Here is a 25232-nt window from a genome sequence, read left to right on the forward strand (position 1 = left end):
CTGGCAATAAAACAGTTGTGTTAAGATGTCTGGTGTGGACCAATCAGTTTCAAAGACAATGCATATACTACCAGAGGATGTTTTTTGTTTGCATGTTCACCACAAGTATATGTGGTTAATGCAGACATGATTCTTAACACCTGTTTTATTGCCAGAAAGGGTAAAACCTATTCTTTCTCATTGAATTCGCCTTATAGATTTTGCACACATTTCGATGGGCATTCCATTTTGTAGGGTTTCAGGGCTTGGTTCACTTCCCCAAAGGACTCCCACAACAAGGAGCTTAGCCGCACATGCAATCAGAAGCTGATTAAAACGCATCACTAACAATCCATGCATAGTGGTGTTGTATCGGAAAGAAACATCAACATTTGCAGAGGCAAATGGCTTCTGGCTCCTTTAATTGAGCAGCCCTCGCAGCCTGGCCATGATATGTGCGGGTTAGATCCGTTTCGGTGACAAGGGAGTGGGTGGGGTTAATGGAGGTCAGTGTAGGAGGGCAGTCCAGACATGCTTCTCTTGCTTAACGCACAGAACCATTAACGGTTTGCCGGAAGAGAGAGGAAAAAAACCCATAGTTTTGGCTGGCCCGTGTACATTTGATATTGGATAAAATAACAAGCCTTCGTTTCACATTGACACAGTCGGTGTAAGTAGCACATTGATGGCAAGTGCAGAGAAAATTGTATTTTCTCATTAAAATTAGTTTGCATTAGGTATGTATGGTTTTGGTAATGAAGTTGATATTATCCGTGTGATAAAAATGCTAGTTTGTTAAATCCAGGCCACAATAAAATTGCCATCGTGTTTCTGTGCGCGAGAGATAACCCCAATATTGATGGGTAATTTTCTTCCCGCCACGTACAATTGAGATACGTCGTCTTGATCTGCCCCATGTCAACATTAAACGATCGAGTTAAGTTTTGAAATTGCCGGGCGGTTCTGCCCTTTACATGTCCCGAGTTGGCACCACTGAGATCCGGGTTGGAACTTGTGATTTATGGGCACCTGCGATGAAGCCAAATTTGCAAGTGTAGTGCATTATCATTATTGGTCCTCAGCCCAGTTGCCAGCATGAGTGCATACAAAAACATCGTGAGATTAAACTTGGGTATTAACTTAACCTCCATCCCAGCTTAAATAGACGCTCCAAGCCTGGGGTGTATCATTCAGACTGTCTTCTCGACAGACCTGTTCTTCACCTGAGGACGGCTGCTTGCGTTGTGACCAACCATGCATTCAATTTGCATTCACAATATAGATGAGAAATCAGAGTATACAAAGGGAGGAGATGTGAGACTTTGATTATAAGCTCCACACAGCACATCAAAGGATTAAGAGAAAAACATGTTATTCTGATTGGTATGCAAGGAATAAAATCATGTCCAAATACAATGTATGAGAAACTAGATGAGCAACAGAAAAAGTTACACACTGGTCCGTCAAAGGAATGACTTTTCTCCGCACAAAAGAGAGAATAGCATGTCGTCTAGAAATCTTGATTCTCACAAAAGTTTATATTTTAAGCATCGTTTGCATTTTCTGGCATTTCGGCAAAAGTACCCAAATCCATTAAGAGAAGAAATGCCTTTTAATAAAAGGAGACTAAACGATGTCGCACATTTCGGTTTAAAGCTTTCGTGACTGCAGGGATTCATCTTCTTGGTTCTTTCGGTAAAATCACGTAGAAGGGAAATAATAAAATAATAAAAATGAAACATAATAAAATCAAATAAAACGATGGTTTATTTTTATTATTTTATTATTTCCACTCTACGTGACTTTACCGAAAGAACCAAGAAGATGAATCCCTGCAGTCACGTAAGCTTTACATCGAAATTTAACTTAACCTGCCTATACACATTTGTTCGCAATTAGGCAATATTGGCTTGACAGCCATGCAATGAAATATTTCTCGAGCAGGAGAACGTGTGGCAGAAGTGCACAATTAGTGCGTGAGTAAAAAAAAAACGGTCACTTGAAAGCGGGAAAAAATATACCAAAAAACATCCACAAAATATACATCAAATATACACAAAATACACAACGTATACACAGCATATACACAACTCATACACAAACATTCACAAAGTAAAGAGAGCTCGAACTTATTTGGGTAACATGTTCACCACAATGTTTTATATTTTATAATATCACAAATTAAGAGTGTCTGAATTGTGCACCAAGTTGATTTGTTAGAAATTCATGAGAAAGACGTCCTATTCTCTGTGTTAATCTACAGTTGTATTTGTTTTTAAACAACTTTTGCAGGGTTAGTTGTATGGTCATAATTCTGTGCTGCAATACATATGCTTTTATTTAGCTTTTTTTTTAAGTTTAGGAATGTGTTTCTTTTTTACAGCAGTCTGAGTTGTACTACCCAATTAATCAAACAAATATATTATTTATCTTAATATTGTCTGACCACTTATTGAGTTGGAGACTGCTTATGTGTGAAGATATTCGTCATCAAAATCATCATTAGTCCTGAACACCTGCCTCAGCTATTGCACGATGCAATAATCCGTCTAGCACTCTAGCTCCTGTACACACGCAGGGTTCCATCACTACATCTCCACGGTAGACACTCTTGGGATGATCCCTCCTTTGCAACTCCATCAATAGCCTCCACCACCGGCCATCAACTCATCTACCAACAAGTTTCATGCCCCAAACCCACTTATTGTTCTTAAGGTGATGTCTCTAATCTGCCTATGTTCTCCGACGCATGTTTTCTTTTTACACGCTTTTATTTAACTCACTTCTTCGTCTGTTGTATCCTCAAAAAAGAAATCTTGTAACTCAATTTTTACACACGTCCCAATGTGCTATCGACTGCAAACTTGAAATAGCTGTCATACTAATGACAACACTATATTCTATCATAAAAAATCCAAAACATATATTTTTCAAAATTTTACACGCTTTTATTTAACTTACTGTGTGTCTTGTATTCAAAAATCTTGTTACTTAATTTCAACCGTATTCCCAACGTCTTATCGACTGCAAACTTCGTATAGGTGTGTCATACTGATGACAATACTATATTCTATCATTAAAAATTAATATTTTTAAACAATCATTTTTAACGGCTGTAATTGTCCACGCTCAACTAACGTTGCCTGTAAATCACCACGTGGTCCCTTACGTCACGGCAAGCCTCGGGGAGCCATGCCCAGGGGCGGGGGATGTGGAAGGAGGGGAGGGGCGATGGGGGAAGGGGGCAGGGGGAGGGGCAGCTCGGACAGTACATTTCATTAAAGAGTGTTTAAAAAAAAGTATTTTAAAATATTTTATTACGTGTGATTCTAAGCATGCACCTGTCCATGCTACCACCTTCACCACTGCCCTAGCGATACATACTCTGATGTGTTTTTTTAATTGCATCCCTTGAGTTTGTATTTTCACTTGCTTAGCAAACTACTTTTAGAACTGCTTTTAACGAACTTATTTTCGTGTTTATTTGTCCTTCCCCTGCACCTCTGATTAGCATGGGTGTCTACGTACGGTGTGAAAGAAGTTCTACATACATAAAAACGATTTATACTTCATTTAGATCTCGAACCACAATATTCCACCTTTATTAAGTTATGAAATAATTTCCTGCAGTTCTTTCTCTATATCCATTAAGTCGAATCACCCTGCAGCAATTTTCAGACGGTCACCACATAGCGCGCTTTTAGATCCGCTTCTGCGGCCACCTGGAACGCTCTTCCTTCCGATAATAGGAAGCCACTGGAGCTATGCACTTTTAAATCTAGATTGAAAAGTAATTTATTGTTCTTCCCCTGCACCCGATTAGCATGGTTGGCTACGTACAGTGCGAAAGAAGATCAACATACATACATACAGAAAAGCATACAAATAAAAGTGATCTAATAAAAATGTTATATAAGTAGAAATGTATTTAAAATAAATATCAAACAGACAATACGACTGATAACGCCACGGATGCTATAATATGGCACGAAAATATGACAATCATAATTTTTGTACATTAGTCTTTGTGGGTGACTTCAGAGATTGAAATACAGCTGAAAATGTACGGATAGCAGTTCTTTAAAAGTCGTGCCATGCATTAATGAATAAAATTGTCATTTTGTAGAGTTTTAAGCCATCATTTAATATGAGCTTTGATCTTGGGTTGGCTAATAGCCACGTGGCCAACCCGCATGGCTATCACGTGTGGCCTGCTAAACTAAGTTTGGATATTGCTGCTCCATCCCGGCAATTAATCTGCATGGGGAAAAGCCTCAGCCTGCTTTCTTGGGTATGTTATAGAGCTGGAAATTGACGCTCAGTGAGTGACAGAATCCATTACAAGTGTGAAAATTTGATTCTGGATTGAGCTGTCTGCTTGCAGCTGGGCTCCGCCAAAACACGTGTTAACCCGTTCTTAAAGCAACTTGTTATTTACCTGCTGAGTTTTTCCATTGCAGGTTTGGTGTGAACAGTAATGTATTGCATCATATTAGATTGTGGAAAGTATGTTACTTGCAAAAACATTTCTGACGATATCTAAGTAGCTGTGGTGATGTATGGAATAACACAGTATAATTTCCATCACACTAATACACCAAAACAACTATTATATGACCTGGTGTTTCGTGGAGATTTTACATTGTTTCATACTAAGGTACAGCCTGAATGAAAAAAAATGAAAAAGAAACCTTAAAGAAACGCCATGTTACATGTCCCTTTTAATGGCCAAAATAAATGTCCTTTGTTAGAAAGAAAACGTAAGATATGTTTACAAATTATAACTGCTTGCGTTTCAGATCCTCCTAAAAAATCCTCAATATAAATATCTCTACAAGCAAGATAGGCAACCTATGTTTGGTTTCCTGACCAGACATAGAATACATATGGGGTGTTTTGTGTGAGGCACGATGAGCATTAACATTTAAATGCCACTGCCCCACCATCTGTGACAGTATGCTAATCAGTTATAATCATCCTTTAAAGGCCCATTTTATAACAATGCTGAATTAAAAATGGTTGCATCAGCAAATCTTTGTTACGACGGTCCTCAGTTGTGATGAGAAATGTGCTTGCTCTGATGCAATCATTAAGAAGTTGAAAATTAAATGTCAAAGTAGTATTTTCACGTGAGAATGTGAATCCTAATTTTGTTATTTTTGTAAAGGATGCGCTTCTTTCAAGGAGCAAGCTTCCTCTCCACTCATTTCCAATTATTCAATAAAACGTGTGGCGAAACTATATTTAACACGTAGGTTTTCGCGACCAATATTATCCATAATACATTTTTTTGGGGTTCGATTGCGTAAATATAAATGTGTCGTTAAACCCGCCACGGCCCGACACAGCCAATTAGTAAGGTTTGTCACAGTAACAGAACATGCCTTATTTATTGGCTGTGTCGGGTGGTGGCGGGTTTAACAACATTATATTCTTGGTTCTTTCGGTAAAGTCACGTAGAAGGGAAACACAAGCAATCATCATCAGGTGTGAAAACAACAACAAGAAAATGTTCTTGCTGTGAAAACAACGGCAAGAAAAATGTATTGCCGTTTTCACACCTGATGATGATTGCTTGTGTTGCAATCGAAACGTGAGAATTTTATTTTTTTATTTTATTTTATTGTTTCCCTTCTACGTGACTTTACCGAAATAACCAAGAATATGAATCCCTGCAGTCACGAAAGCTTTAAATCGAGACATTATTATATTTACGCTATTTAACCCATTAAAGCTGTATTATGCAAAACTACATTGTCCAACATGAGAATACAATTTTTACACGTTTGTTTATGTATGTATATATTTGTCTATATGCCTATGATGTTGCGTTTAGGAAACCACAATAGAAATAGTTAATCAACTTAACTCCTCATAAACTATGCTTAAATGTATCATAATTTATTATCGTGTTTATTCAATATTTCTTAGTTGATTGTTTGTAATGTCCAATATTAACGAATATCAGATGGCCAATTTTGGCTTTATTTTATGCATTTATTTCACCTTTCTAATCTGAAATGTAATTATCCTATTGTGTATATGTATGTATGTATGCATATTGAACTTATTTCGCATCGCGCGTAGCCAACCGTGCTATAATCGGATTTGCTGTGAATATCCTGGATGACAGCGTATCTCCTTGCCTGACTCCTCTGCTGGGTATACAACGAATCCATGGATTTCTATTTCCAGTATTCCGATTTTTTTTCTCTTTGGTTGGGATAATGATAAATATGAGCAAAATGAAATTTGTTTCCAACTTTTCAGAGTAAAAAAAAAATCGTTGTAGGAGGAACACAAGACTATGTATGTCTCTTTCTAGGAAAAATACCAAAGGGGTGGTACTCCAAGATCAATGATGAAATAGAGGCGAGCAAGTGCAGGTTGGAGTGCTTTTGGAAAAATGTAACATACTAATAAAAAAAACACAACATTGTGGCTGAAGAGGAAGTCATTAAAGCAATGGATATAATGCATTATGAAAAATGGAGTGAAAAAACGAGAACACTAAATAGTAAGTAGAAGAGTAGCCGACTACATGAAGAAGCATGGGTGGCGAGTGCATGTAATTACACTGAGAGACAGAAAAAGAAACGCATGGTTCAGAGAACAAACACAAATCCAAGACATCGGAGTGACTGTGAGGAAAAGTAAGTGGGCTAGGGCAGGACAGATCACTTGAAGGGTTGATGGGACGATGGACAAGACAGTTAATCAAGGTTGCCAACCGGGGGGGGAGGGATCATGCCCCAGAGGTTGACCGTCGCAGAGATGGATTGATGACATCGGTTTATATGCAGGAGGGACATGGATTGTGGCATCGCAGCACCACAAGGAGTGACAACGATGCCAAATATTGCCAATATTTGCCAATTAATGAATCATATTCTTGGTTCTTTCGGTAAAAGTCACGTAGAAGGGAAATAATACAATAATAAATATATATTATATTTGTATATTTTTTTATAAACATTTTTATAAAATTCTTTTATTATTTCCCTTCTACGGGACTTTACCGATTGAACCAAGAATATGAATCTCTGCAGTCACGAAGGCTTTAAATAAATACAAAATTATGAATCGTGTAACATTTTGTAACATATTCTTGGTTCTTTCAGTAAAGTCACATAGAAGGGAAATAATAAAAAATAATAAAAATATAAACAATAAAATTCTCACGACGTTTCGACTGCAGCACAAGCAATCATCATCAGGTGTGAAATCCACAGCAAGAACCAAGAATATGAATCCCTGCAGTCACGAAAGCTTTCCATCAAAATTGTGTAACATGTTTGCCTTATAATGATCTTTGCACAGTGATTCGTCGCTGTTGCTGTTTTATTGTCAGAGTCGCTGTTGCAAGCTCACGTGTGCAGATACATTTTTTGGTAAATGTTGTATTCGTAAAAACAATGAACTCATCGTTTCACATGCATGTGCAAATGATACCATTACATCAGCCGAATATCAGTTTCCAACAGGCATACGTTTGAATTTCTGGTTAGAGAAAGTATAGCATTTTGACCCAGCAACTATCTGAAACCGTGCGTAGTTTCACACGTCTGGTTAGTTGTTACATCTCACTATGTGAACTATCCTTCCACATAGAATATTATTTCACTCTGACCAGGTGACTTATCGTAGGCACGAGGATCCACACTTTAGTTCACCACAATAGATCGACACATTTACTGTTGCTTCTTCCAAAGTTTGAAACGCTTACTTTTGTCGAAACATAAATGGAGCTAATTTTATCCGGCTGCCAATTTTGGGGTGTGAAATTATCATGATTAGTTGAGAAATTGTATTGTGCACGATATGAGCCAGGTTGCATTGGAACGCTAATAATAGGTATTGCATTGTTAGACTTTCAGTGGGCATGGTTACTCACGTTCAGGCCACATATTGCAAACTATATACGGCATTATATTGCAACGTATAAAGAATTATGGTTTTTATAACTGAGGGGTTTAAGGGAAAATCATTAGTTGCACAACCAGCACTGCGTTGTTTATAATTTCATTAACGCTCTTATTTTTCTCTGAAGATACATTGTGCGGTGAATTCTTGTAAAGCTCAGCACTTAAAAATTTAAAGAAGGCCATCTGTGTCAATAGTAAAACACACCTGTAGTCATTATACTTAACATGCACATACCATATGCTGTGTGAAACGAGGATTAATCTTTCTTAGCAATAGCCTCTCATTATTATTCATGAGCAAACTGAATGGAATGTGTGCTTCATAATTGACCACGCTCCCCAGTTAAAATGTTGTCTCTTACATTTAGAAGCAGCTGCTGTATATATAATGAATCCAGTGATATTCACATCTGGAATTATTTTCGCATTCTATTGATTGCAGTTTTGCAATTTGTTGCGTTTTTTTCTACTCATGTCTGGACTAAGTATGTCCATTTAAGGTGTGTTATTATTCTGGTGTGGTAGCACGATGGTTAGCACATTTCACTTTGAACCTGCCGACCGGAATTTAATTCCCAGCCTTCCGTGAATATCAGTGGTGAGTGATATTTGATCTCGCCCTGTGGATTCATGACATAGAGCTGAAATAATGTTTAATTATTCTCACGTGTTATTTGTGAGTTGGGCTTGCTACACATGATTATTAACTTAACCATGAGCTTGTACAAGGGCCACATTTGGGATAGTTTGGAAACTGACATCACAGGGTTTCGCCTGATATCCTTTAAAGATCTATTTAAAATAACTATTTGACTGTGCTGTCCTCCGCAGCAAAGATGAGAGAGGGGCTCACTCGGCAAATATTTCTTTTTCCGAATACCACTGCAAAAGCTCAGCCAGGCTTGATAGAATTCAGTGCAAAATGGCGTTTTGCACAGGCATTGGTTTTGGCAGATGCCCAACAAATCTCCTACATATGAGGCCCATGTTTTACCTCGGTCTGGCGATTGTTACTTGAACTAGTGAACACAATTAAATTGGCTGTATGGCTTAATGTGTGTGACAAGTGTATGTGTCTAAGTGCCTTCTACGTATGGTTTTATTTGCTAAAATATTTCGACAAGAAACATTTTTGACAATTGTTCCTTGAACGTTGTGTCTCTGAATTCGATTGGGGTCCGTCTTGCTTGCAGTAAGCACGGCATGCCAGAGCCTTGGAATATACCGCAATTGAACTGCGAAGCCGTGAGCAAAGCCCCCCCATGGCTTTCCCATCGACAAATGCCAAATCCTGTCAGGTCCAAAGCCACGACAGCTTTTTCTGAGCAAGATAATTTGTGACTTGCTCTCACCACAAGTAATCTCTGCAAGGCTGTGCATGTTTGGTAGAATTTGAGCAATCAAATGCAAATGTCATAACTTATTAAAAAAAATGCACTTTTATAGAAGTGTTGGCAATTTCGATGGGTGTCTGTAGCCACCATTATTTGCTAGACCGTTTCAGATAAGATGGATCTACGGAGAAAGCTAGTGACCCTGATACGGGCACATTTGGCAGTGGCATGTGGAGGGCTTGTAGGAGATGGACAGGAAACGCTATATCCGCACTCAATGGCCTCATTCCAACCATTCCCAACTTTGTGCCTTCAAGTTTGACTACTTTTTGATAGAGAATGTTCCTATATTTTCACACATTTGGGCCATAATAAAACTGTCCGTCAGATGTAGGTCAGCCAATTCTTTTTTTCCTATCGCATTTTTGGGGAAAATTTTTCGACGGGAGGGAATTGCTTTTAACAAATTTTATTTTGCAAAGTCGTACATGGTTTTGTTTGATGTTTGTTCATTATTCACCTGCATGTTTCGAAGCCTTTGACCAAGTCACCCTCAATGCACTTGGTCTCGTCAGATATTGGAAGCTGAGCAGGGTTGAGCCTGGATAATGCTTGGTTGGGTGAACACAACAGGTTGTTATAGGCTGCTGTTGGGCTTAAGTGTTGGGAACCAAAGGACAGTGCAGCAAATTCCATTGATGTACTGCACTCTATGCTCTTATATTTATGCTTTCCGCCTTAAACCTTCACTTAGCAGCGTGTTGGAGTGTGGTCAAATAACTCGACCCTCATGGTTATTGATGGGTCCTAATCCAGCAGCAGAATAACAGAGCACTTCACACATGCATATTTGTAAAAAAATGTTCTCGTTACCAAAAAAAACAAACCTAGTTTTAGAAAGAAACAGAAGGAAATAATGTCACGTAAAAAAAGCAATGAAAACATAAATGTTCAAAACGATTATTTATTTATTTCCCCGTTTCAAATTGTTATTTTTAACAGTAAAATGGGTAATGCATAATTATGTTGTTTCTATGTATTGCTTGTGGCTAATTTTTTTAAACCCAATGAAGCTATACCAGAGCATAGTACATTCTGATATTTAGAGAGACCTTCAAAAACACATGTCCTTATTTTGTTCTCTCAATAGTCTATATTCACATGCGGTTTTTGTTCCACACAAAGAAAATTCAGTAAATGGGAACAGCACTTGCAGTCGGCTCAGTGGATGAAGTTTAAAATCGTCCAATTTGGGAAATGCTGTCGATTTGCTTCGTCCTAGAAGCCACAATTTTCACCCTTTGATGGTGCCTTTAGAGCAGTCTGCCCATTTTTTGATTTCCTGAGAATTCTCAAAGCGTAGGTAAATCTTAGTAATTTGTAAGGTGTTGTTTCCACTGACTAAAATTGTGCACATTCATTCAGTGGTGGGTTTTGATTATAATTGCATTGAGTCATTTTTGTTATGCATCTTTTTGTGCCGAGTTATTTACTCTGAATTATTGTTCTTTATTGTGCTGCACTGGTGCTTTTTATGAGTTTAGTGTTAAAGGGTTTGGCCTTGCAATGTTGACACTGTTTCTCATACCAATTTACGTCGAATTTTTATTACAATTCCAACCAATTTGTATATATGTTTTAATCATAAGGCCATTCATCCTTTTCTTGTACACTTTGTATGATTTGTCTGAGATATACATAGCACTTAAACCAATCCTAAAATGAAATGTTGAATTGTGTAATGTTGGAAAAGTCAACATTTCTCTTACCTTCCCATCTGTGCACTTACGCATGCTTTTTTAATGCTTGGAGACCTACAGGCAATATCAAAATGCACATACTCGTGCGGCATGACCAGCATAGTTGATCAGGAAGGCTTCTTTTTGCATTTCCAATCCGCTGGCGATGTGATAATGCATCCGGTTGGCAGCCACCCGAGGCAGTCTGCTTATTTACCCGTGTTGATTTTAATCCTATGAGAAGGCCAGTGCTGTGTGCCATTCTTGGTAAAAGGTGGCAATGGCAATAAAAGGAGGCATGCACATCTATTTTTAACATCTATTTTTCGTTTTTGTTGCTTTTCTTTCACACAAAATGTTCTTTGTTGTTCTCAAATATCATTGTAGAAATCTGCACTGTACGGTATTTGATTCTGGGCATGTGGAGGATATGTAATTTGTGGTTCTGAGAAATGCGTTTAAAAAAAAAGAGGAATTTGTTGCAGAAAATAACTTTGTGTGCTACACTTGACATTTTGAATGGGTGCGTGTCTATGGTATGTGCCTGTGAGCATGGCACTGTGAAGGCACAGTGTTTACAACGCTGTTCCAAATGGTTATTCGCTGGCAATTCGATTTGACGTCTATGAATGCTGATGAAAGTTGTTTTTGTTACTCTTTTAATCTGTGGCTGCAGAAGGAGTTATGCAACATGATTCTGGACTGCTGCGCTCAACAGAGGACATACGAAAAGTTTTTTGGCCTTCTGGCAGGTGTAAGGGATACATCTACACTCGTTTTGTTCCATCTTAATTGCATACAGCACAGTTTCCATTGCAAAATGTTGTTATTTTATTGTCTTAATGGGCTCTCATTTAGTTACAGAGTTTTGTCTGTTGTAAAATAATTGCTGGTGTAATTGGAAGCATGCTGGACTTTAAATATAGAGGTCACCGGTTTGATCTCCCCCGGCACGCCAGTTGAAACAATGGGCAGGTATTTTAAATTTTTCTGCCTCTGTCCACGGAGCAATATAAATAGATACACCACATTCAGTCAATCGGCAGGTTGTGTGTGGTGGGATAAAGTGTAGGAACTCTCCCACCCCTTCCAGGAGGTTTGGCCAGCAAGGTAGAGTCGGCAAAAATACCCTTTACAGGGCCTATCGATAGTTCCCTTAAGTGGAGGCCCTTTTGCCAGCAGTGGCATGAGCAAACGATTGCAAGGCTGCACCTTTTTACCTTTTACGACCTCATAACAATTATCCATTTTTTTGCGTTGTGCTTTTTATGAAACTCAATACAATCCGAATATTTTGTTCAAAAAAAGGCGTTTTACCTTTTGATTGCGCTTTACCCCTCACATAATTGTCACGCATTTCTTGGTTTCAGAGATTTTCCCTTCTGAAGAAGGAGTACATGGAGAGCTACGAGGCTCTGTTCAGGGAGCAGTACGAGGCGATCCACCGGCTGGAGACGAATAAACTCCGCAACGTGGCCAAGCTCTTTGCCCACCTGCTGTTCACCGACTCCATACCGTGGAGCGTAAGTGCCTTGCCGCACTTATTAGCAGTCCGGGGGCAGGCAGCGATTGCCATGCCACTTTGTTATTTGTCACACAGATTGGGTATGTGCTCCGTAATCAAGCCAACATCTGCTATTGTGCGCTGAGACTTAATGTTTTGGCGGGGAGTTCACGAGCTTATACATTATAGAGTTTGCACTTTAAAAGGCTACGTTGCACAGTAAAAAAACTTGAAAACAAGTGTATGAAAGTCTCCATGGCTAAAGTCAGATCTGACACTTAAGCCCATATTAGGTCGCATTGTGTTATAGAAAAGAAGCACTTTTTTAGTGAGATTTGATGCGTAGGTTGTTACTCAATCTGGCCAGTGCAGTCGCTGGAATATCAGAAAATGCTTTATTGCTTTATGGGGTTTCACAATTTTCAAATGCATTGGAAGCAGCAGCCTGGTTAACACAGATGCATATATGCCTGCTAGGGATTGACAACATTTTGAGTGCGTCATGTGGCCTGCATTCAGTATTTGTTTTAAGTGTCATCGTGTAAAACAAATCCTAGTTAATGTTATTCACAGATTTCAACAGAGTACGCTGATGATACATCTTATTAATAGAACAGGCTTAGTTTACTTCTGTAATAATTTACGCAATATAAACTGCTCTAAATCAAGAGCCAGCGATATAAAACGCTGCTTAATTTAATTCCTAATGGGGAACGACAAAGCTTAGTAATGAAATAAGTTTCAACAATGTTATTTCTTTTAAAATCATGTTAGGTGGCATAGAAAATAAATCTTTACGAATGTAAAACCCATATTAAAAAAGGCTATAAATGCACCAAAACTCTACAAGAGTTATTCAGTAATAATTTAAATTCACTAGGTCTTAACTTCTTCCGTCAAATAAGACAGCTTCATTGTCTGCTATATTACTCGCCATTACATTTAAATTATTATATCTACTCTCCTAATGTCTCCTTTGAAATGTCCATAATTCTATGGCTGAGCATGAGACGCAGGTTTTAAAGAGCAGAGGTGTTAAGGAGTGTTTTTGGTCAATGTTGATTTTAAGAAATCTAAGATATTTTTTGCATGTATCAGGCACATTTTATGAATGTAAGTACTAATTGTACCATGTTAGCTAATTGATACATTGCGTGTATTGAACTTTAAATGGCCTGGCATAGAATTCATGAAATTAAATTTTTATTGAAAAGTGGATTACTATCAAGGATAATATCAGTATATTAAAAGCTATGATGAGTGTCAAACAGTTTTGAGCGTTTGAAATATCACGCATCTTTGTACATTTACTACTTACATTCATAAAATGTGACTGGCTACATACAAAAAATATCTTAGATTTCTTAAAATCAACATTGACCAACACTCCTTAACACCTCTGCTCTTTAAAACCTGGTTCTCATGCTCAGCCATAGAATTATGGACATTTCAAAGGAGACATTAGGAGAGTAGATGTAATAATTTAAATGTAATGGCGAGTAATATAGCAGACAATGAAGCTGTCTTATTTGGAGACAGAAGTTAAGACCCAGTGAATTTAAATTATTACTGAATAACTCTTGTAGAGTTTTGGTATATTCATATCCTTTTTAAGATGGGTTTTACATTCGTAAAGATTTATTTTCTATGCCACCTAACATGATTTTAAAAGAAATAACATTAAGTTGTTGAAACTTATTTAATTCCTAAGCTTTGTCGTTCCCCATTAGGAATTAAATTAAGCAGTTATTTATATCGTTGGCTCTTGATTGAGGGCAGTTTATATTGAGTAAATGATTACAGAAGTATACTAAGCCTGTTCTATTGATAAGATTTCAATTATTGTGTTATTTACATGCCCTGCAGGTAACACTCTTGCACAGATACATTGTAAAGCTTCAAAGAATAAAAAAAAAACATTATTCAGCCTTCGCACATGGGACCGCTAAGGAGCGATTGATCCATTCAACCTTCCTACGGGAACGTAAATTTTCGAGGATAGATCGCTAAGCCGCCCAGTTCTGCGACTGATGGAGCGTCGCACGATTGAGTTTATATTTCAAGCGGTTGGGAAACAACGCGACGAAAAAGACTGTTTCGACAGACATTGGGAGAAGCTCAAATGCATGGGGAGGGAATCGGGATTCCCTCGAGAAAGTGGGAAACTGGCAGTTGCCTAGAAAAGCTAGTCACAAGGTGGTGTACGGATTTTTCCTGCGTATCGGTGTGGATCCGCGCAGTGTGGCGGCAGTGCATTGGTCGGTGACGAGGCCTATTTCAGAGTGGACGTTAAAGATCCCCGGGACATCGTTCCTAGGAGTAGGTCGTTGTGTGCCGGCGTCAGGGTTAAAAAAAATGTATTTTCGACCATGTCGTATGACTCAAGTTGGACAATACATAGCAATCGTATAGCCGCCGACTGGCAGACTAATGCCCCCCCCCCCCCCCCCGTACATTCTTGATTAGACTATCTTGGACTATATCTTGAGTTGTCACCTGGTTAAACAAAATATACTTGAAAAGTGGAGTTCGGCTAAAGAGCAAAAACCACCAGGTGCCACAGTCACTGCGGGAGGTGAGGGGTCATCCTCCACGCTTCGCACTGATGGGCCGTGGTTTTGTTCGCTGTGCATCCCCCTGACTTCTTTTGTCACTCGTGACGGCGCTAATTTAACGGCCCTGCCTTCCAATTAGGAGCTGTTGCATGTGATGATTTATTTTAGCCTTCCATTAGTGATAGCACTCGAATAGACTTGTGGGGGTTTATTGCTTGTTAGTAAACCTACGGGTTTTTTTTTATGTCACTGAAAGGGTTACTGTTAAGGCCCGAATTGAAATATTTATTTACGGCTGGAAAACATGAAAGGGTGCTCTTAATACGGTGGCATACATTAGAAGTGAAATGGAGACTATAAAGCTAGGAGAATTGGCTGCTTTTGAGATAAAAGACTGCGGTATTCCTTAGAGACTCAATTTAACCTAAATCCAACAGTTTTAGTTTTTTTACATATTGAGCCTGTTAAATTAAGCAGAACAATATTGAGAAGGGGATTTTTTTTTATGAGCAGGTCATAAATCATATGTTTTGTTGCTGCACACGGACGACAGTCACATTACTCAATTGTGCACACTCACAACATGGCTGCCGCAAGCAACACAGTGCAGTCAACATGCACACCACACGTGCACACCACACGTGCACACCACACGTGCACACCACACGTGCACACCACACGTGCACACCACACGTGCACACCACACGTGCACACCACACGTGCACACCACACGTGCACACCACACGTGCACACCACACGTGCACACCACACGTGCACACCACACGTGCACACCACACGTGCACACCACACGTGCACACCACACGTGCACACCACACGTGCACACCACACGTGCACACCACACGTGCACACCACACGTGCACACCACACGTGCACACCACACGTGCACACCACACCACATGTGCAGATGACACGTGCACACCACACTTGCAGATGACACATGCACATGACACATGCACATCATACATGCATATGACAGATGCACAGCACACATGCAGATGACATGCAAAGCACAGGTGCAGATGACGCATGCACAGCACGCATGTAGATGACATGCACAGCACGCATGCACATGACGCATGCACATGACACATGCACATGACACATGCACATCATACATGCAGATGACAGATGCACGGCACACATGCAGATGACACGCAAACTGCATATATGCAGATGACGTGAAAAACATATGTGCACAGCACACATGCACAGCACACATTTACAGATGACACATATATATATGAAATACATAGGCAGTAAATATATCTTTCTTTATTGGACAGTTGTTGAAATTTATAAAAGAAAACGATCCATATATGTCATAGTATTTGTAATAAGATAAAAATACATTTCTTGAATCAGTATTACGAGTAAAACAAGTTTTCTTCATTATTACATACAGGGTAATGCATACGTAAACAGGTTATTGTTACATTGATACCGTATCAGGGATGAAAGAACTCCATAAAATATATTCCGACTATGTGAGCATCCATGCACATGAACTTTCTTGAACTTCAAACGGCGCACCTAGAGTAAACCAATCATCGACGCTTTTCAAAAATACGAGTGACCGTTTGAATATTTGTATGAATATAAATGTGACCGCATTTCAATTCTGTACAAAATGAAGAGGACATATGCATTGAGGTAATTCAAATGGCATTTATTTTTCTTTATGTATTCCATTTATTTTTTTAGACAGGGAGAGAATGAGGAGTAGAAGGGGTTACTGGCAAGGGAGGAAAGGGAAACGGTCAGTTTAACACGTAGGCTTTCGCGACCAATATCATCCATAATAGGGTTTTTTTTTGGGTGAGATGGTGTTGCACATAACAATTTATTATCTGTGGTGACCGTTCAATTCCACAATATATTGTACATTATGGTAAATGTCGTATATCTCACACCTGCTTGGATTACATCCACCAATTACATACATACATTTAAAAATAAATCGATGTGTTCGTGCACGATTCAATGGCATGTGTTGTGAGCTTAAAACAATTCATTTAAATCAATCCATCATCACCATTCGTTGTCACGTCTATTGTAAAGGTGCAATGAAAACTCTTCAATGAAGAGACGATGTTCACTATCGACTTGAACAGGTGAAGGATCTCAACAGTTTGTACAACCAGTAGGAAGGAAATTCCAGACAGCAGTGACAACATGAGAGAAGAAGTGACCCTCCCTATCACCAAAGGTTGACTGGGGTTTTTTTTGGCAGAAGATTGCTGCAGCAGAGAGGAAAGTGGAGGTTAATAGAGAGTCAGATGAGAAGGGATACGTAGGTTTGGGGGCGGATCAGTGGAGCATGAACGTTGCGAGGGCATTCTTAGAATGAAGGGATCTTAGGATCAAGGGGATGTGGCCTTGTTTACTGATGCAGGTGAGGAGTCTTGCAAAGGCATTCTGGGGCAATTGGAGTTTGGAGGTGAAGGATTTTTGGGAGGCCGTGAAGCAGCAGAGCATTACACTAGTCCAGTCGAGATATGAAGATGTCGATACGGGTTTCGGGAGAATATGGTGCGAGAAAGTGTTTAATGCAGGAGGTGTATTGTGCTTTGCAGACAAGAGAGTAGTTCTAGATTTGAAGTTTTCGTGACTGCAAGGATCCATACTCTTTGGTTCTTTTGGTAAAGTCACATAGGTGAAAATAAAATTAATGAAATAAAATTAACATGTCTTGCAGAGTTGAGAAATGTGGGAGGAGAATAATGGCTCGGGACCCTTGCCTCCAAATGTTCAGGCACTTTGCCAGCTTCATGGCAAAGTTTAAGAGAAACACACACTTCAGCTCTTATCGTTATTGAGCTTGGACCTCTTGCTTATGAGGACTCCTCCTTTAGGTATTGCCAATGTTTAGCCAGGGTGAGTTTCAACCATAATCGGGAGATTCGGCAACGTCAAAGCGAAGTGCGAGCGTTTACGTTGTAATGGGGTCTATGGTTGTAAGAGTGTCGTCAGCATAGAAATTGCTTGTGAACGTTGAAGTTGGAGGTGATCTTTTTCTTTGTAGGTGGTAAATTGAGATGCGGAACAGACTTAGGATGGAACCTTGTGGAATGCTGTAGCGAAAAAATACTATGTGGTTGCATGGAAACATAGTAGGACCTGAGTAGGAAGTACAGTGTAAGCGAACTGAATAGGAGGAATTTTCTGAAAATTCGTACATACTTTTAAAGGTAGTCAAAAAGCTCATCGTGGGTGCTGTCAAAAGCAACTGTGAGGTCTAATAGAACAAGGAGGGATTGAGATCTGCAGTTCGATAAGAGGTGGACATCATTTTCCATGCTCAGTTTGGCAGTCTCAGCCAAAGGGGCCTTTTTAGTGGCATCTGTTTTTTTTTATATGAAGTGACGTCTTTCAAATCACAATAGCCTGGTCACCTGAGATTGATTCCTGACCATGGCTAACATCAGTGGCGAAGTGATATCAGAACCGATCCTGGCCTCGCCCTCCCAGTCTCCTTTCACCAACGTTGCAAAATGTGCCTAACATGTGCACAGGGCTTTCATCCAGCAGTTGATTGACAGAGGGGCTGATACAATTTCGGTGCATATTTTCATTAACAATTAAGGTGTTTCACGTGCTCTTGTAAAGGTATTGATACTTTGTCCTGGTGATTAATGAGTTTGCCCTGGAACATGGGCATTCCAATTCACAATTAACACGACGTTTATGGAAACGATTGACGTGTTTTACGCGAGGCATTACTGCAGCCTGCTATCGGCTGAGCATTACAGTCACTTGCAAAATAACAGATTCGGTGAGGAACTACTTAAAAGACATGACATGCTTGTTAAAACAGAGAACATTTTATTCAGGAGACTAATTTACACGTAATATATCATTGGTGAACTAATTGTGTGGTTTGTCCCTTATTTTATAAAATCCCTCAATCTGATGTTTACTCTTACTGTTTTCTATTCGTTAAATATAAGCAAAGCATAAGTAATATATTTTTCAAGCAGACAGCATTGTCAATTATTTTTTAATGAAACTGTCGCAAAACACTCGGGGATCATAATTGATCATTAGCACCTAAGAGATTGAGTAGGTAGACGATACAGGTATGTTAGCTAGGACCTTGACTTTGGGGCATTGCACATTTTGGCATTTAGCTACTAAGGCTCAACAATGTAGTCGGTGGGCTTTACATAAACAAAGTTGTCAGTGGTTCGAGGTGGATTTCATGTACCTTTGTAGGTACGTATGTTGAACTTCTTTCGCACCGTACATAGCCAACCATGCTCATCGGGGGTGCAGGGAAAAGACAACAAACTAAACACAGCTATAAATGAAATTAGATTTTAAAAGCGCATAGCTCCAGTGGCTTCCTAACATCAGAAGAAAGAGCGTTCCAGACGGACGCAGAAGCGCGTCTGAAAGCGCGCGATGCAGTGACCGTCTTTGTTCAGTGGCCGGCCAAAAGCCGCTGTGAATATGACCGGAGTTCATGAGATGGTTAATGCTCCTTGATGAGATCACGAAGATATTGTGGTTCATTTGTGGCAAGAATTGTTTGTGTCATGAGTACGACCTTATAACGTATTCATTTGGCAACTTGAAGCCAATGCAGCTTGGCGAGCACTGGATGGTCGAATCTTGCAGTACCCTATGGGAACCTCATTTGCCAGTAAAAATATGATAATTGGTTTTTTACCCTTTTATCTGGCAACAAAACTGACACCTTTTTACAAGGAGTCATGTTTGCATAGACCGCAATACCTGCAGTCATACAAACAAAAGAACATAACTCTGATAATGTGCACTGTCCTTGCAGTTGATTGGTCCACACCCGAGACAGCTTTCCTTAGAGCCTAGTCTCACATGGGTTGGACCAGATGACGCCAAAAGGCGCACAACTCAAAGACAATGCACCATCAGAGTATGAGAGCTCGGGGCAAGCATCTACACTATGGGAACCTCATTTGCCAGTAAAAATATGATGATTGTTTTTTTACCCTTCTATCTGGCAACTTGCAGTACCCGTCGCGACAAGTGCCAGAGAATATCGTACACGCTGCAGCTTGGTTATGTTTTTGCCAGAAGTCCCGTAGAGTAGTGAGTTGCATTAATTGAGCCTTGTAGATACTTTGCTAGATGCCACCGTATTGGCTTTGTCACTACTCAATAGTGGTCAAATGTGTCCTAGAGCCCTGATATGAAAATTTCATATCGGGGCTATTCACAGGTGTCAGGAGAAAGTGAAACATATGATGGTAATAGAAGACTGTATTGAGGTAGTAACGTGCATTAACACAGCATGTAGTGGGAAGGACATCAACAGGCATATTATATTAGTAGGGCAGGTTATTGATGTAGTATATAAACTTTTGAAAGAATAGAGATGTCGGCTTGAGTGATAAGACATGGATGTGTGCGTTTGGAGTAATGGGTTTCCTCTTGTGTGGGGGAGAGATGCGTGGATTTAACAAGCGACAAGAGGGAAATGCTTTTCACCTTTGAGCACAGTGCATGAAGGGGGGAATGCTTAAAATGTCATGGCAAGAATCGTGGTAAGCAACTGGAAAGTTAAATATAAGACATGGCACAAAAGAATTGAGATGGTATTATAAAGAGCAGTTTGAATCACTTGTGCATTGCCGAGACTTGTGGTGGAGTGCGGCTCCCATAGTTCTGCAATCAAGAAGACCTGAAGCCAGATTGTGAGATACTACAAAAGCAGTTATCAGAGGTCTGATGTAGGCTTTGCAACTGCTTTAAAAAATATCAGAATAAAAGAAGCAATGTGGCTGACCCCGTGACCTTCGGGCGCTGCAGTGACAAGATGTTATATCCCTTGCCTGGTATACAGGAGGTTGTGGGTTCGATCCCGACCTTGGCACCTGTATATTTGGAGTTTGCATGTTCTTCCTGTGGTCGCGTGGATTTTTCCACCGGTTTTTTCCTCCATGTTTAGAAAAATGTGTTTAGATTATTTGGCTGCTAAACATTTCTACATGATAAACAACTTAGTGGAGCTATCATTTGTGGCCAGGTCGCTTCTGAAAACGAGCTATTTTAGCTCAGTGGGCCTTAGCTGGCAAAATAACAAAAAATGTCAGTTTTGATCTTGACCAAAGCTTTTCTCCTCGTTCACATGCTCGCTCGCTTGCGATACCTTCTCATTTCCCCCCCTACCTTTGATCATTAAATGTTAAACTTCTTAAATCTCTTATTTCCCCGACGCTAAATGGAATGTCATTAAGATTGACTGCTCTTTGTTCATTTAAAACAAGGTTAATGGAAATAACTATTTTGATACTCGCAGGAGTTTGATGGAGAAAGGCTCTCCTTGAGAAATGTCGGCTTTGATATTTGCAATTTCTTTTTTTAGTAAGCATTACAATAACAACACTCAGACAATTGTTGCCTTTGTTACAAGACTATTCATATTTTTTCAGTGTTGGCAATTATTTCGATGGGTTGTAATTGTCAGCAGGGTTATTGAATCATTGGGGGGATCTTTGTTTATTTGGGCGACTCTCTTCGGTTTTGTCACCAGCAGCAAAAGGATATGATGCGCTTTCAGATGCCTTTCTGCGCCATGCACTTTTAAATCTAGATTGAAAAACTCATTTCTTTACAACTGCTTTTGTTGGCAATTATTTTATCCGTCTGAACAACTGCCAAAATCGCTGTCCGTGGTGCTGACGTTAAGAAAAAACCGCCACTTTTTTCAAATTTTCTTGCTGCGTTTTTCACACCTGATGATGATTGCTTGTGTTGCAGTCGAAACGTCGTGAGAATTTTATATTTTTATTATTTTATTGTTTCCCTTCTACGTGACTTCACCGAAAGAACCAATAATATTATATAACCGCTTTTGTGTTTAGTTTGTTGTACTTCCCCCGCACCTCCGATTATCACAGTTGGCTACGTGTGGTGCGGAAGAAGTTCAACAATTATACATACGTGCGGCGGGGGGGAAAAGTGTTGGTACCATTATATTTTCTGACTAGGAATGGGAAATCCGATTACCTAAGTTATCAATTACTCGACTAATCTGATAACAGGAAAATAATTGGGGGGGGGAAATCTCACTTCTGTTTCTATACGGTGCCACTGGATGAGAGGTAATGGGCTAGTCTTGTTGATATCAGTATCATCTGTATCATGCTGGGCATGGCTGTTTGATAGGAGGCACGATGTTGTCCGGCAGCACCTAGGCAATCGACCACAAAAAAAGTTGAAAAAAATCACAATTTTTTGTATATTCATTAACTTAATCGGCTAATCATCCAAACTAACGTAACATATCTGGCGGGTAAAGAGTAGGCCAAACTATCCTCAATGTAAAGGCTCCGTGCCTACACTTGTATAAGTGCTCTTTTCAAATGTCCGCTGGCAATGTCAACGGCAGTGGATAGACAAATGGTGTTGATAATGATAGTTGACAAAACCAGTAACATTTTGTTTTGATGGCGGCTTATCAACCCATTTCTCTTCGTCTGTTTTTCCTGCAGGTGCTGGAGTCTGTGGTTCTCAGTGAAGACACCACCACATCATCCAGCCGTATTTTTGTCAAGATCCTTTTTCAAGAGCTTTGCGAATACATGGGACTTCCACGCCTCAACACGCGCTTAAAGGACGAGTGAGTGATCACTGCGAGATATATGAACTGCAGTATGAAAGTACTAGACCAATAAATCCTGTTCATAGACAGTGGATGCGTAATCTAGATTTGAAGTTTTTTTTTAATCCCTCTAGCAGTGCCCCACTCCCCCTACCCCACACCCCCCTCTTTATCTTTCCTCCCTGGCTCCTCCCCCCTCTCTAACCTACATAGCCTCTTGTCACAGCAGCCCTTTTGCCCACTTCAGCAATTGTTTCTTGCTGTGATTGTCCCACCTGATGACGGGCGCTTGTGTTGCGCCCGAAACGTCGTGATTTAATTTATTTTATATTATACCTACGTGACTTTACCGAAAGAACCGAAATAGTATGGAGTGGATGCGTAGTTCACTTTGGCTGTGACAAGTTCTTTGCCTTGGGTTTCCCAGCTTCACATGTGCAATCGATTTACACTGTAAAATTTGCTGTATACTGTGCAGTATATTAATTAGTGTTGCCACGTGTTCAATTGTAATGGGATTGAAAATCTAACACGGTAAATGTGTGTATTTAACTGAAGCTACAGTCGTGAGTACATCTGTGCTGTGAAGTCGTGGGGTATTTCGGTCTTCGCTTCTGTTGATGCTTGTCGATTTAAATTGAGCGTGATTGCACACTGAATTGATTCCTTGTCGCTACTGGAGATATATATAAATCTCCACAAGACAAAACATAGATCTGACACACTAATATACAGCTTGCTTGTATTGCACAGCAATATTCATAATAAATATAACGGGTTATTTTTTTTGTTAATATTCAACCGATAAACAGTGGCAATTTTTACACTAGTAGTAATAGGTTTTTAACCTTTCAACTGGTACAAAAACTGACACCTTTATACAAGGCATCATGTTTGCAATAACCACAACACAAGCAGTCAAAATGCAAACAAAAAGAAACAACTCTGATGATGATACACTCTTAAAGAAAAAAACCCAAGTATCATGTAAAACTGTAAGATGTAAAAACGTGTTTTCATTTAGGTGCAACACTTGGGTAAACCAAAGAGGTGGGGGAGCATTTTACAATCGGCGCGTATTGATTAGGCGCGCGTGTTGGATTGGTTTGTTGTACTTTCGTCCGAACTGTGTTAATGGATTGCGACCTCTCATTTCCCCACAGAACACTGCAGCCGTTCTTTGAAGGGCTCTTTCCACGGGACAACCCACGCAACACCAGATTCGCCATCAATTTCTTCACCTCCATTGGGCTCGGGGGTCTCACGTAGGTCCTTCTGAATTTCGCACCTCCTGCTTTGACCTCCAGATGCGCGCGTGGTTGCGAGGCTGCCAAGCCGCCTCGCGCGCCCGGCCCCATTTAGTAATATAGTGCATCCAGCTGGCTTGCGCTGCACGTCGGGAGGCAGAAAATTGGCCTAATAGATCACATCGCTATGTGCGGAATGTTTGCTTCGGCGTGGCGAGTAAAATTGAGAACGGCGAGAATTTTCTTCGATGCTCTTCTTGGGGATGAATATCGATCGGTGTTGCCTTCGAAGTGTTTCATTCACCGCGCAGACACCGAGTTGTGTTTATTTCGACGTGTCTCTTCTCTTCTTACAGCGACGAGCTGCGAGACCATTTGAAGATCGCCCCCAAGCTGATCATGGCCCAGCGCCAGGAGGTCGAGTCCGACACCTCGTCCTCTTCGTCCTCTTCATCCTCGGACGAGACGGACGATACGGACGACGATTCTGACTCGTCATCTGACGACGACGTCGACTCGTCTTCCGGCTCGGGCAGTTCCGGCAGCAGCGAGAGCACCGGCTCGGCGGACTCTTCCAGCGAAGAGGAAAGCAGCAGCAGTGACTCAGGTGCAGAGCGGAACCGGCCACGGCTTAACCCCTTTCCCGATCCTAGACGTCGTGCAAGTTGCAGGGTGTGGGTGGGTCCCGTTCGCCGCTGAATCTCTGAACACGCGAGCGGTTCAGGGTTAATGTTATTTATAGAGGCGCGGTAGCACCGTTGTTGTTAAATGACGTTGTCGCTCGCCGCAAAGAACCGTAGCGGACACGACTGCCGCACTCTACGATGGCTGAAGCCAAAACTGTGCCACCACGCCCTCCCGCATGCCCTTTTACTTCCGATTTCCGCTCGGATTCGGTTCCGTCATCAGAATGTAGTCAGAAAGAAAAAAAACTGATGACGTACACGTACATCGTTGCAACGCGAAAGGGTTAAAACATCGCACTTTCACTGCCACACGTGCCCCCCCCCCCTCCACCACGGGAAGGTTTTTGGTGAAGTGTCGCAGTGGCGGTTCTCTCGTGGGACATTATTTGTGAAAGGCAGCTGGGATAGGCCCAGTGCGGTCTACACCAGTGAGTTACCAGAGCACACGTCGGCAAACGTTGAGGATTGCGTGACATTGCGGGCCTTTTTTTGCATCCGTGTCGAACGTGAAATGTGCAACCGAGAAATAAAAATGTATGATGATAACCACCTCGAGGTAAAAATGGTAATTGCCTTTCGTCGTGTTAAATAAAAGGGCATTAATTACAACCTATCTACGTGACTTTACCGAAAGACCCAAGAATATGAATTCCTGCA

The 25232-nt window shown here is 40.4% G+C and overlaps 1 protein-coding gene across 2 annotated transcripts in view; it reads left to right on the top strand.

The window, feature by feature from the left end:
• Positions 1–25232, top strand: part of CWC22 (CWC22 spliceosome associated protein) — a 99087-nt gene that overhangs the window by 62863 nt on the left and 10992 nt on the right. Inside the window, exons 12-16 of one of the 2 annotated variants that reach the window (XM_078866026.1) lie at positions 11654–11731; positions 12348–12500; positions 22533–22660; positions 23806–23907; positions 24246–24496. In XM_078866026.1, the coding sequence (XP_078722152.1) occupies positions 11654–11731; positions 12348–12500; positions 22533–22660; positions 23806–23907; positions 24246–24496 (712 nt within the window). Of the gene's footprint in view, positions 1–11653; positions 11732–12347; positions 12501–22532; positions 22665–23805; positions 23908–24245; positions 24497–25232 lie in introns of those variants that run through there. The other variant, XM_078866027.1, reaches the window with a different exon arrangement.

This window comes from Lampetra fluviatilis, chromosome 21, assembly GCF_964198595.1.
Source record: "Lampetra fluviatilis chromosome 21, kcLamFluv1.1, whole genome shotgun sequence".
NCBI classification, from domain to species: Eukaryota; Metazoa; Chordata; class Hyperoartia; order Petromyzontiformes; family Petromyzontidae; genus Lampetra; species Lampetra fluviatilis.